The 14,689-nt window shown below is 39.8% G+C and overlaps 1 protein-coding gene across 4 annotated transcripts in view; it reads left to right on the top strand.

The window, feature by feature from the left end:
- The first annotated feature begins 8,083 nt into the window (after positions 1 to 8,083).
- The window catches only part of POLA1 (DNA polymerase alpha 1, catalytic subunit), a 360,204-nt gene continuing 353,598 nt past the window's right edge, over positions 8,084 to 14,689 (top strand). The window contains exons 1-2 of one of the 4 annotated variants that reach the window (XM_087966894.1): positions 8,084 to 8,257; positions 13,751 to 13,875. In XM_087966894.1, coding sequence (XP_087823020.1) covers positions 8,215 to 8,257; positions 13,751 to 13,875 — 168 coding nt within the window. In that variant the 5' untranslated portion in view covers positions 8,084 to 8,214. The remainder of the gene's footprint in view (positions 8,258 to 13,750; positions 13,876 to 14,689) is intronic. The other 3 variants (XM_087966893.1, XM_087966892.1, XM_087966891.1) reach the window with 3 other exon arrangements.

Raw genomic sequence — 14,689 nt, 5'->3', positions numbered from 1 at the left:
CAATCAAGCAGACCTCTTAAAGAATATAAATTTGAGTAAAATGTACTCGGCACTTGCAAAAAAAAAAAAAGGGGGGGGGGGTATTGTAGTATATGTAAAGAATTGGTTGCAACATAAACAAATATACAAAGATCAAGAAGGGAGAATGCTTTTTATAGAAATAAATGTAAATCAGAAAAAGATGTTATTAGTCACAATATATGCCCTGAATACAAACCAAAAAGACTTTTATAATAGGCTTCACCATAAGATAATAGAATTTGAGTATGCTAATGTATGCATTGTAGGAGACTATAATGCAGTCCCAGACAAAGATAAAGATTATAGAACTTCAAAAAAAAAAAAAAAAAAAGGAAAGGAAAGGAGAATACTCCCTTCGTCTTTTAATAATATGGTAAGAGAACTTAACTTGAAAGATGTGTGGAGAGAATTAAATCCAAATAAAAAACAATATACCTTTTTTTTCGAACCCCCACCACTCTTGGTCCAGAATAGATCAGATATGGATGGACCCTGGGTTAATGGAGAATATTGAAAGGATTGAGATTTTGCCAAATATATGGGCTGACCATAATCCCATTCAAATTAAATGGAAAGGAAAGAGAAAAATTGGAAGATGGACATTTAACAATACCATATTAAGAGATAAAGAATAGATTGAAATGATAAAGAAAGAATTGAACGTATTTTTTGAAATAAACAAAAGAGAACATACCTCTCTACAGAATCTTTCGGATATGGCCAAAGCCTATGTGAGAGGTCTAACTATTATAGTATTAAAAAGAATAAAGAAAAAAAACAGCAATAAAACATATGGAGGGAGAAACTGAAAGTTTTGGAAATAAGTAGACAAAAGGACCCAAACAATTTAAACATTAAAAAAGAAATTGATCTGGTAAAACTTAAAATAAATTTAAATGTACAGGAAGATTTAGCCCGAAAAATTAAATTAGCAAAACAAGATTATTCTGAAAACGCAAATAAGCAGGGGAGGTGCTTAGCCCATAAAATTAAAAAAGAACAAGAAAAGAGAATGATCATAGCTCTCCAAGATCAGGAAGGGAAATTATGCACGCAGACCCAAAAAAAGAAAGAAACTGCTATGGAGTTTTTTATGAAATTGTATAAACAGGAAGAAATACCAGAAGAATCTATTGATCAATATTTGAATGAAAAGAACTTGCCTGAAATTACTGGTGAAGAGAAACAAAATTTGAATAATAAAATATCTATAGAAGAAATTAGGAAGGCAATTGGAACACAAAAAGCAAATAAGACCCCTGGCCCAGATGGAATTCCTTTGGAATTCTATAAGGAATTCCAAGAAACAATAGAGGAGATATTGGTGGACTTGTACAATGAAGCCCTGGAGAACGCTAACATGCCTAAATCATGGTTGGAAGCATATATTACCCTCATTTATAAAGAACAATCAGACCCACAAAAAATTCAAAACTATAGACCAATATCACTTTTAAATGTAGATTACAAAATAATGGCTACAATACTGGCGGAAAAATTAAAGAGAGTATAAAGTAGAATTATCCACACTGATCAGAATGGCTTCCTCCCCCATAGGCAAATAAAACAAATACAAGAACCATTATGGATATATTAGAATATTATGAAGTACACTCAACCAAGACAATAGCATTGATATTTTTAGACGCCCAGAAGGCTTTTGACAACCTGAATTGGAACTTCCTTATTAAACAACTGATAGGCATGAAATTTGGTGAAAATTTTATAGGATTTATGAAGACAATTTATAACATGCAAACCGCAAAAATATTAATAAATGGGGAAAATACAGATACCATAAAGATAAATAAGGGAGTAAGACAAGGCTGCCCCCTAGTCCTCTACTGTATATATTGGCAGAAGAGACTCTCTTAGCACAAATTAGGCAAAATCAAGAGATTAGAGGAGTAAAAATTAAAAAAGAGGAATATAAACTCCAGGCATTCGCCGATGATATGGCATTTATATTAGATGAACCCTTAGAAATGAGCCCTACACTACTAAGAGAAATAAAAGAATATGGAAAGGTGGCAGGGTTAAAAATTAACAAAGAAAAAACAAAAATGTTAACAAAAAACAGTACAAAGGAGCAGAAAGAAGAACTAGCAAATAAATTAGGTATGCAGGTGGTAAATAAAGTAAAATACTTAGGGATCTGGTTGACTGCTAGATGTTCATCAATTAAAAAAGATAACTATGATAAGTTAATAACGCAAATAGTTAAAGATTTAGATAATTGGGCCAAATTGCAGTTATCGCTATTGGGACGTATTTCAACAGTAAAAATGAATATTTTGCCAAAACTGTTGTTCCTGTTTCAGACAGTGCCAGTCAAGTTAGAAAAGATTTTTTTTGTACAATTAAACAAATATCTAAATTTATATGGCAGAGGAAAAAACCCAGAGTGAAATATAAACTATTACAGGATGCCAAGAAAAAAGGAGGATTTGGCCTTCCAGATTTTGAATTATATTATGATGCTGCTATAGTAAACTGGCTTAAGGATTGGGTTAAATTAGAAAATAGAAGGTTATTAGTATTAGAAGGTTTTGATCTCCAACTGGGCTGGCACGCCTTCATGTGGGATGGAAAATCTAAACAACATTCATATTTCCAAAGGCACCATGTAAGAAATTTGTTATTCAATATCTGGGGAAAGATTAAAAAAAACCACTACCCAAAGGTTCCATTGTGGCTGTCTACATTGGAAGCAGTCACATATCCAAATCTATTGGATTATGAAAATATTGTCAGGTATAAAGATTTACTATATGATACTGGAGAGCTTAAAAATAGGAACCAAATACAAATTCAAGGAAAGGAGATAGCATGGTGGCCCTTCGCACAAATACAAACCCATTATAAAAAAGATAGAGAACAATTTGGCTTTAATATGATCCCACAAGAATTAGATAAAATATGGCTAGGAGAGGAAAAGAAAACAATTAGTAAAACATATAAATAGCCTAACCAAATTGTTAAAAAATAAACAAGATAGTGACTATTATGAAATATGGAACATTTGGTATGATTGGTTAAACAAAAGGTAATATTTGATATTTGGATAAGTTATGGAACTGACAGAAGACGTGCATTTAATTATAAACTATATAGAGAAATTAAAACATTAAAAGAACGAAGGAGTTATTGTAACAAGGCAGATCACGTCAATGATAAAGAAAAAAATATTAACCATTGCTCAATATACGCTGTAAAATGTATGTATGTATATATATACTATATATACTATATATACTATATATACTACCGTATTTGCCGGCGTATAAGACGACTGGGCGTATAAGACGAGCCCCCAACATTTCCACTCAAAATATAGTTTTTGTTATAGCTCATGCCGTATAAGACGACCCCCCCACTTGGAGGCATGCTTTTCAAGGCAAAAAAGTCGTCTCATACGCCGGCAAATACGGTAAGTTGTAACACTTGGGGTATTCTGGATATAATTCTTGATTGACACCCCAACCCCTTTCCCCAAACTTACAAAGCCACCAAAATGCTTTAGAGAGGCAGCTTCGCCTTTCTCAGGCTGGCACTCAATTCCTCTCCCTTTGTGACAGCCCCTGCGTGCGTGCCATCAGGACTCCAAGGGTGGGGGATGGACAGCTGCCAACTCTCTCTCTCTCTCTCTCTCTCTCTCTCTCTCTCTCTGTGTGTGTGTGTGTGGTGTGGAGGGTAATTCCTATCTCTGGCCTCCGCTCGGTTTTAAAGTCGCTTGGCCGGTTCCCAAGTCGCAGCGCGCGCTGGCCGGGAGACGCGGCGCCGGGTGGAAGCTCGGTGCAGGGGAGGCAGATCTTTCTCTCTTAAGCGGGGAGGGGAGGAGGGGACAAGAGGAGGGACGGGACGGGACAGGGGGCGGGAGGAGGGCGCTCGCCTTCTTCCACCGCCCACGGACCCTTTTCTTCCCAAGGGGACCCTGGAAAGCAGCTCGGGAGCCGGGTGGCCCTGCCCAGCGGGGTCCCATCAGGAACTTCCTGAGGACACCCCCCCGCCCCAAGCACAGCCCTCCCGGTCTTTCAAAGAGGGAGGAGAAGCGGGAGGAGCAAATTGCCGCCCCCGCCCGCTGCCCAGAAGGAGGGGCGCCACAGTCCACCCCACCACCTTCTCCCCCCACTCCCTGGGCCATTACGCGGCTCGGGGCTGGCTGGGCGAAGCAGCCCCGCCAGAGACCCTCCGCTCCACCCCCACCCCACCTCCAGATTGGCCTCCGCAAGCGCCCGAGCCGGGCGGAGGGTGGGTGGGGTGGGTGGGAGGAGGAGGAAGAGAGACTCCGGCTGGGCTTGAAGGGGCTTCGCAAGTTGCGGAGCTCCGCCCCGTCGCTCTTGCACCGAGTGACAATGTATTTACCGGCGTATAAGACACGACCCCCACTTGGAGGCATGTTTTTAGGGCAAAAAGTCGTCTTATACGCCGGCAAATACGATATATATACTATATATACTATATATACTATATATATATATATATATATATATATATATATATATATATATATATATATATATATATACACACACACACATATATATATATATATATACACACACATATATATATATATATACCCTGTTTCTCCAACAAATACGGCCTCCCCCAATAGGAAGTCCCAGCATGTTTTATAGGCATGAAATGAAATTAAGCCCCTCCCCCCAAATTAAGGCCTATATTAAAACATACGAAATGGGGGGGGGGGGAATGGCGGGGGGCTTGCTGTTAGGAAATACTTTTGTTGCACACCCGGATATGGTGCTGCCTGCGTTGACCCTGATACAAAGTGCCCCACCAATGCCGAAGTCAACATCCAAGCCGTCGCCGCCCGCCCTAAGATGCAAGGGGGGGGAATTAAGTCACCCCCGAAAAGACAGCCTAGCTGTTTTTTCGGGGCTCAAAAAAAAAAAAGACCCGGCCTTATTATATGAGAAACACGGTATATATATAATCAATCATTCAGCTTTGTTCGGGTATTTTCCCACGTGATAGTAGTTGTGCTTTTAAAGTTGTAGCAACGTTTCGGCAGAATCTCATCTGCCATCGTCAGGCTTCTGTATAGTGTTCATCTATATATATATTTGTTTGTTTTAAATGTATGTCAAATAAATGTTTTTTTCTAGAATAAAAAAAAAGGTGATTCCTGTTACTGATTCAGGAAAATTTGGAGAGTCCTCCCACCTAAGCTGCTAGGAAAAGAGTGGAGAGCATTTAGATCTAATCCTGCCCGTCTTGGTTGGCTTTAGTTTTGAGGCCAGAGTTTTTCCAAAGAGAACCTTAAGGGGGTTGGGAGTGTGAGCACTTTCACGTGCAGAAAGGGGTTTTGAGTTCCTATTGCCTGTCACTCAGCACTAGGGAGACACAGAGGGCCTTCTTTTAGTGCTCTCCACCCCATCCGCCCCCCTTTTAGGCACATGTCAAACAAGATCAGGCCTATTGTTTCATTTGCTGTTAAATCCAGATCAGATCAGGCAGGCCAAAGTGAAGAGTTGTCCATCACCCCCTTTTCCATTGCTGCACCAGAGTCTGGTCCAGCCTGGCCCAGTGTTTCTTTAGTTGGTGTTTAATTCCAACTCAGCCCACTGCGTGCACCCCTGAGGCGACCCAAAGCGAGCAGCACTCAGGCGTTGGCCAGGGAACTGTTTGTTAACTGTGGAGGCCTGGCCAAGCAGCCTTGATTTCACACCTGATTGGCTTCTGAAGAGCCGCGCAAGTTGGCACGAAGGCAAGGCAGCACCTGGCCCTGCTTTTCGAAGCCATCTCGTTTACTGACAGCCAGATAAACAGGCAGGAGCGTGGTGTTTCCAGCACTTCCTTGGAAAACCCTGCTGGGATGCAGGAAGCCCAAGTCTTAATGGCAGCAACTCCAAACAACTGGGCAAATATGCTGCCTGATAAGATGTGGATCAACACGGCCACCCCTCTGGAGGGAGGAAGCCTTCTGGGGGCAGCCTAAACTTCTTCGCTTCTTGCAAAGCGCTGGTGGCCTAGAAAGGACCATTGACAAAAAGAGGAAGGCTGGGCATCCAGCAAGAACCAGAGAAGACCACAGATTGTCTTCCTCCCAGGGGTGGGGCTTTAGTAGATCTGCTGGGAGGGACATTTGGCGAGGGTTTTTTTCCCCCCTGCCTGGGAGGAAGTTGGAAACCAGATGTGTTCTGGAAAATACAGATTTATCATAACCAGTTCGCCAAACTGAACAAGAAATTAGGTATTGGTTCTGCTGAACCTGTGTGAACTGGCTGAATCCTGCCACTGATCTGTACTAAATTCTTTGGAACAGTTCACAGTATATGAAAAACACTATAAATTAAATTCAAACTAATGTAAAGGTCAAATGTTTACAAATGACAGCAGAGCAAATCTGTAAATTTAAATTTCACATGCACATTTCAAATGATAAAAAGCGTGAAGGATCAGAGATGGGTAAGAATAGCCAATAAATGTATTTACAAATCTCACACCTTCCTTTTAGCATTAAGAGACCCGAAGTTAGACTGTGGATGGGTGGGTGGTAGACAACTTAAAAGAGCAAACTGAGAGTAGTAAGGGCATAATTTTATCATGAGGAAAGGAAAAAGAAGCCTTGCCCTTTTGTAATAGGCAAAGTTCTTTCCTTTGTAGATTCAAATTTCCCGGCTGGGAGAAATGCAAAATGATTTGGTCAGCTGCATTGAAAGTCAGAATCAGTTTATTAATAGGAAGGCAGATAAGAAATCTCACAGCGTTCCTAGGAGTAATCTAATAAGTGAGTAGAAAAACCTCACAGGGGAACACAGAAGAGGGAAATGGAGATGGAGAGACAAGGGGGTAAAAAGGGCAGAGAGAAGAAGCAAGGGAGGAAGGGAAGAGAAGCTACAAAGGTGTGGAGCAAGATGTAAAGAAACAGGACTTATTCAGAGATAATGGGTGAAAATTTAACTGAAAAAGTGATTCTGCAAAGGTACAAAAGATTGTATTGTTATATTTGTATTAGAAATAATGTTAGAAAATTGGAAACAACATACGATTAAAAAGTGGGATAAAATACTCAGTGTAATTCAGTGAAACTTTTGTGAACAAAATAAATGAAATGAAATAAATGAGAGAATTGAACTAGGAAGGAATGGGAACATTTTAATGATATAATGTTTTAAAATATGACTGAAGTGGGGGGGAAGTAACTATGGAAAGTTTATAAGTGTTTCCATAGAAGTATTGTATTTATTTGAAAAGTAATGTGTAAAATGTTTAAGATTTAAATGAATACTAATATTAACAATAGATTTGAATTGGTATGGATTGTTGTTTTAATTATATTATATAGAAAAACCTCTCTTTTATACACTTCAGGTTCTTTGATTTGTAGGTGTGAATCTTTGAAGACTTTGATTTGTGTGTGTTGAATTCCTGTCTCTTTGGGATCTCTTCCTGGGATCTTGGTTTTATGGTCCTGATCCTTTGTAGTTGCTTGTTTGCTATGTTTCCTTCCTGCCATGGCTTTTGGTTTGCTTTTCACAAATTTTTATAACTTGCCATCTATTTGATTTCTACGGAAAAGGATCTTAGCTAGTTTGTAGGGTTTTTTTCTCTGTATCTCATGCCTGTAATTTTCTCCTTCCTTTGTTGTGAAAAGCTGGCTCCAGCTATTTTAATAGCCCTACTTGACAAAGGGTGGGGGCTGTTTTCCTAGAAGAGAGGAGAATCTAACTTCCAACAATCATTTGCAGTATTGCTTCTAAATAACATTTAAATTCAGAGCCCATGCCAAAAAAATGAACTATTATTATTTGTCAATTTCATTGCTCCTGCCCCTTTTATATAAACTCTTCTTCTATTGGTTTACGGCAACTCAAAAGCTTCATTACTTTATTCCTCCTCCCCAGCTCTCCGTGTCATTTTCCGAAGACATCCAGGATATAGGAAATTATACGAATAACAACGATAGTTTTCCATAACATTCGCGTGCCCGCTCTTCTTTCTCCAGAAACACCCGGCTCGCTCACGGTCACTCTTCCTGTTCCCACCCTAAAGCGGAATAGGAAAGACGGATATCGTCATCTGGCTTCTAATTGGCTGTTCGGCCAACCGGGGCACTTGGGTTTCTTTTCTCGCGCCACTTTTAGGCGCTTTGGCGCGAGAGCGTGAAGTTGGGATCTGGTTTGGGAAGGAGCTGCGAGCCGCGCTTTTACCGCTCCCCCCTTCATTATGGAGCTGACCGAGCGTCTGCATAACGATGATTACCATGGAGGTTAGTGTGCTTGGGGATGTGGGATAAGGTGGTGGCCGAAGAAAATCTCAAACCGGAGGACTGTAGTAAAGGACAGAGAGATTGCTGGTAGAAGTGAATGGAAGATTTAGGCGGTGGTGGTGGGCATAAGCTGAATTTCCTAAAGGAAGAAAGCAACGGAACAGCAGCAGCTGTGACTAGAAAATAAGTATTTTGACTCTGAATTCAGGATAAATAAAGTGGCCGTAGTGCAAGCCTTATTGCTTATACCTCTATTGAAAGCATAAATAAACTGTTTTACCGTCTCAGTTGTAATCACATTTAGTGCTACTGAGGTTTCTGCAGTGGTTTCATGGAGGTACACTCTCAGAAAGAGAGTGTACCATTGAATTTTTTTTAAAAAAAATAGGATTTATTTAGAAATTTCCGTGACATAACCCCAATGTCTAAAATTTATCAAATCTTTTCAGTGATGCTCCATGAATGTTTATGTGTAAATCTTACTGACATTGGTGGTGCTTACTTTCAAGGTAAAGCTTCTAAGAGCTCAGCCTTTGGGAATTACATATCTGTGAAGTTTTATTGACAATAATAGGGAAGTGATTTTTCATTTTCCATTATTCTGACATGTTTTTTTCAACTCTAGCCTGTTATCTTGGTATTTCTTTGTCTTCCATCCAAATATTAATTAGTTCTGAATCTGCTCTGCTTTTCAAGCCAAAATTGACTAAGTGCTGTCATCTAGCTAGATACTTATTGTCAAGTGATTGTGCAAAGGTGTGCAGTCTTTAATTCTACTTTTCTTCTAGTGGCTTTTTGGCTGATTTTCTCACTGAAGACTCAAATTTGTCATTTTTATATGAATGATAGTTTCTTAGGCTCTTTAGATGCATTAAAACTATTGCTGCAGTTGTAGGCGGAAATAACAAAAGTTTTCATTTGTCAAGGTAGTAGGTGAATCTATAAGTAGATGATTATTGTTACAACTAGATCAGTCGTCCTCATAGGCATATTGTTGAAGTATAAGAACATGTTGCAGCTACTTTTAATCTTCAAGCCCTTCATTTAAAAAAGAATTTTTATTGAAAACATTTTAATTTAGAAAGAGGAGAAATAAATAACTGGTTGAGATTTTTATGAATTTGAGAAACTATGGCAAAATGAGAACAATAATCTTGGAATAATAGAGCAGAAGTGGATTTGAGATAAACTAATTTCTGTTTGATGTAAGATACTTTATAGCAGGGGTCGCCAATCTTTTGGACCTCAGGGACCACCAAACTCATAATTTTAGATCCCAGGGACCACTAACTGGTTCTGTGGGCGTGGCCTAATTTGTGGGTGTGGCTTGGTCATGTGACTGGCTGGGCATGGCTTGTATGTAAATATAAATATATAAATATTGAATTTTTTATTAAAAAAAGAGCAACTTTTACCCAAAATCAGGCAAAGCAGGCAGGCAGATTGAGTTGCTCACAGAATCACAAATTCATTCAGAAAGCTATCTGCCATTGGCTAGCTCAGTCTGTCACACACAAAAAAATTTAAAAAAGAGCTTTTCCCCAAATCAGGCAAAGCAGGCAGGCAGATTGAGTTGCTCATAGAATCATTCAGTGATCTAAGCAAGTCTGTCATAAAATTTGCTTGCAAGCAAACTCAAAATTAACTCACAACACACCATGTATGTAAATATTGAATTTTTTTATAAAAAAAGCAACTTTTATCCAAAATTAGGCAAAACAGGCAGATTGAGTTGCTCACAGAATCATTCAGTGATCTATCTGCCATCGGCTAGCTCAGTCTCTCAAATTTGCTTGCCATGAGTTTGCACTGAATTTGTTTGCAAGCAAACCTTTAGTTCTAAGGGAGGTTTGGCTGTGCTTAGCTAGAAAGCAAGAAATCCAACCATTTCCTGCTTCCTAGCTAATCTAAATCTGGCACAGCAGAACAGATGATGGTCGGAAAAAGGAAAAGTAGCAACTTAGCAGACAAGTTTACTGGGGTAAGCAGTGAGTGGGCGGGGAGGGTTCCTGCGGGCCATGTGGGCTGAGCAGCCTTGTGTTTCTGTGCAGCCTGGATTAATTGCTTTTTGGGGGTGCTCTGGGGGGTGAGATTTCTCTGTGGCCCACCAAAAATTTTTCACGGCCCACCGGTAGGCGACCGCTGCTTTATAGCATCCTTAACAGATAGATGCTCTGTCTCTGCTTACTTCTAATAAAAGATAACCACCAGTTTTATAAGCTTCCTACTCTACTGCTAAACAGCTCTTGCTATTCACGCCCTCTTATTTAGCAGAAATTTTGTTCCTTGCATTTCATATCCATTGATTTTAGTTCTGCTTTCTAGAGCAACAGAGGACAACTTGGCTGTGTTTTAAAGGCAATTTTCCTAATATTTGAATGCTATTATCATTCTTCCAAATCCAGTACAGCCAGCTTTTTCACTGTTATTCAGAGGGTTGGTAACAGCTTGTGTGTTGTCCTTGTTCTTCCATAAATGTGCTGATAAACAATGTGTAGAACTTGATGTTGTACTCCAAGTGTTATCAGAGTAGATCATAGTTGTCATAAGAGGTTGCAAGACTGTTAAGAAATTGCAAGATTGAATATATAACTGTAGAGCATTGCAGTGCCATATTCAATTCAATTTAGAAACCTACATTGTTTTCACATGTACTGCTACCACATCAGATGTCCCTATTTTATATTATTTTATTTTGCATTTAAATGCAAATGACTGTCTCATTAACAAATTTTATAAGCATTCTATCTAACCCTTATCTGTATCACTAAGAAAACAGCAAACAGGACCGTGAAGAATTCTGTGCTACATCTGATTCCTCTTTCTGCATAAAAGTTGAGAATAATAGCCAAACTCCAAGCCTGTCCTATAGACAATTGCAGCTAGCCATAATGATGAAAATACACTGCTCCAAAAAATAAAAGGAACACAAAAATAAGACATCCTAGATCTGAATGAATGAAATATTCTTATTAAATACTTTGTTCATTACATAGTTGAATGTGCTGACAACAAAATCACTCAAAAATTATCAATGGAAATCAAATTTAGCAACCCATGGAGGTCTGGATTTGGAGTTACACTCAAAATTAAAGTGGAAAAAAACACTACAGGCTGATCCAACTTTGTAATGTCCTTAAAACAAGTCAAAATGAGGCTCAGTAGTGTGTGTGGCCTCCACGTGCCTTTATGACCTCCCTACAACTCCTGGGCATGCTCCTGATGAGGTGGCGGATGGTCTCCTGAGGGATCTCCTCCCACACCTGGACTAAAGCATCCCCCAACTCCTGGACAGTCTGTGGTGCAACGTAGCGTTGGTGGATGGAGCGAGACATGATGTCCCAGATGTGCTCAATTGGATTCAGGTCTGGGGAACAGGCGGGCCAGTCCATAGCATCAATGCCTTCGTCTTGCAGGAACTGCTGACACACTCCAGCCACATGAGGTCTAGTGTCATGCATTAGGAGGAACCCAGGGCCCACCGCACCAGTGTATGATCTCACAAGGGGTCTGAGGATCTCATCTCGGTACCTAATGGCAGTCAGGCTACCTCTGGAGAGCACATGGAGGGCTGTGTGGCCCCCTAAAGAAATGCCACCCCACACCATTACTGACCCACTGCCAAACTGGTCATGCTGGAGGATGTTGCAGGCAACAGAACGTTTTCCACGGCATCTTCAGACCCTGTCACATGTGCTCAGTGTGAACCTGCTTTCATCTGTAAAGAGCACAGGGCGTCAGTGGCGAATTTGCCAATCTTGGTGTTCTCTGGCAAATGCCAAACGTCCTGCATGGTGTTGGGCTGTAAGCACAACCCCCACCTGTGGACGTCGGGCCCTCATACCACCCTCATGGAGTCTGTTTTTGACCGTTTGAGCAGCCACATGCACATTTGTGGCCCGCTGGAGATCATTTTGCAGGGCTCTGGCAGTGCTCCTCCTGTCCCTCCTTGCACAAAGGCGGAGGTAGCGGTCCTGATGCTGGGTTGTTGCCCTCCTACGACCTCCTCCACGTCTCCTGATGTACTGGCCTGTCTCCTGGTAGTGCCTCCATGCTGGACACTACGCTGACAGACACAGCAAACCTTGCCACAGCTCGCATTGATGTGCCATCCTGGATGAGCTGCACTACCTGAGCTACTTGTGTGGGTTGTAGATTCCGCCTCATGCTACCACTAGAGTGAAAGCACTGCCAACATTCAAAAGTGACCAAACCATCAGCCAGAAAGCATAGGAACTGAAAGTGGTCTGTGGTCACCACCTGCAGAACCACTCCTTTATTGGGGATTCCATTTGCACAACAGCATGTGAAATTGATTGTCAATCAGTGTTGCTACCTAAGTGGACAGTTTGATTTCACAGAAGTGTGATTGACTTCGAGTTACATTGTGTTGTTTAAGTGTTCCCTTTATTTTTTTTTAGCAGTGTATATGCATATTGATATCACAATGCAAACTTTGTCTTTTCATTTTTGTTGGTCACAAGTTTGTATGTTGTGGAATAGAATAATGACATTATGACAAACATTATTTGTTCAACTAAGTATACCTATGGCCTATCACACTCTGCAAATGTCCCCTGGCTGTTCAAGGATTGCTTTAAGATGGCTAGAGCTCCTTGAAAAAGCTTAAGGGTGAGTGAAGACCAATTCCCTGGGAATAAAAACATGCATACCCACAACTATTCAGCTATCTTCTATCATTCATATTAGTAGACTGTAATATATCTCACATTTCATGTTTACAATCCATTGATGTACATGTCTAAATAAAGGATTTGGACTGACTTGCTGTTAATTTTCCTCTCATTAGCTGCTTTTCTCATGTTTACATTTACTTTTGCATTCTTATTAGTGTCTTGTCTTAGTATCATTCACCATTGTCTGAAATATTGGGGTATTTTGTTTGTGGGTTCCATGCACAAACCTAACTCTTGATATTTGCTCCAAGGTTTGTTCTTTGTGCTGTTCCCTGAAAGGAAAGCTTAATGAACTAGTATGATGCTCTTTGGTAGTGTCTGTACGGAGGCATAAGCCAATATATTCTATTTTAGATCTTGAATCTTCTAGACTTGTAGAAAAAGAATTCTGAAAAAGTGCAAAAAGTAGTATCTTAATACATTTAATTACAAAATATATTCAATAAAAGTTGACACTAAAGATTTATTAATACATTGAAACACAATACTTTTTACTGAGCATATCCTTTTTAAATTTAAGATTTAATATTTAGTTGTATGCACTTGCAGTTTTTCTGATATATTTTATTTGATTTTTCTATAAAGTAAGAGTATAATTTAAACAAAGTTACATATATCAATGCATAGCATTCTGTTTATTTTTTTTTGTAGTTTCAATGGGTAGAATTCTAATCAACAGATCTTTTATCTTTCATTGACATTGATATTTATTATCAAAGTTTTCACCTTCTGTATGTGTCTGTTAGTTATATTCTCACATTCTTTTTTAACACTTGTTATCAATTCTGTTTTTTAGAAACAACAAATACTGCAAACCTTGCATCTTCACGTTTGCATCGTGAGAAAAAATCTAAAAAAGGAAGGCAAGAAGCTCTGGAACGGCTGAAGAAGGCAAAGGCTGGTGAGAAAATAAAATATGAGGTAACTAAAACATTGTTCTAATTTCAGTTTTCTTTTTTTTAACCAATGTAAGTGTGTCATTTTCATATTGTTTTGTGAGTGAATCTGTGTGCATGAGTCCACACACTATTTTTGTTTGAGAATTTATCTACGTTTATTTATTAACCCAATTTCAGGAACTGGTACTCTTCAAGCAGTGGTGGTATTCGACTGGTTCTGCCTGGTTCTGGAGAACCAGTAGGAGCGATGAGCAGCAGAGACCGAACCGGTTCTCTCTGCCGCTCTGCTGTTGGGCCCACCCGCCCACCAGGGTTCCCATACTCACCTTTATCTGCTGAATTTGAAGCGCAGCTGCTTTGCGTGGCACAGAATAGTGCCGCGTGGCAGCTGCAGAAGCAATCGGGATCGTGCAGGCTTGCAGGAGGTGAGTTAGAACTGCATCTGCACAAAGTGCGTGTTTGGTGTACGCGTGCACACGCACAAAACGCCCACAAAACTTGTGGCAACTATTTGAATCCCACCACTGTCTTCAAGATGGATGATAGCACCCATCCCCCTGTAGCTGTGTTCATGCTGCCTTGAATGTTGAGGCTCATAAGTGAAGAATGCTGTGTAAGAGAACGAAGCTACTACTAAGTGCAGGTCTCTTATTTGTATGTATTTAAATATAGAAAAATATGTTGACTCCTGATGATTTCATCTGATGTTTTTCATGGCAGTGTAAATGAAACAATTGGCTGTTGCTTTTTTGGTTATTTTTTCAATTTCTTAGTTTGGACAATAAATCCAGAATCTGAAAATGGTTCTATATCCAAATACTTACAATGCTGATTCT

Source organism: Notechis scutatus, chromosome 5 (assembly GCF_049901735.1).
Source record: "Notechis scutatus isolate UNSWTSFEM ecotype Mainland chromosome 5, rNotScu1.2, whole genome shotgun sequence".
Lineage (NCBI taxonomy): Eukaryota > Metazoa > Chordata > Lepidosauria > Squamata > Elapidae > Notechis > Notechis scutatus.
This window is presented reverse-complemented; position numbering and strand designations above follow the sequence as displayed.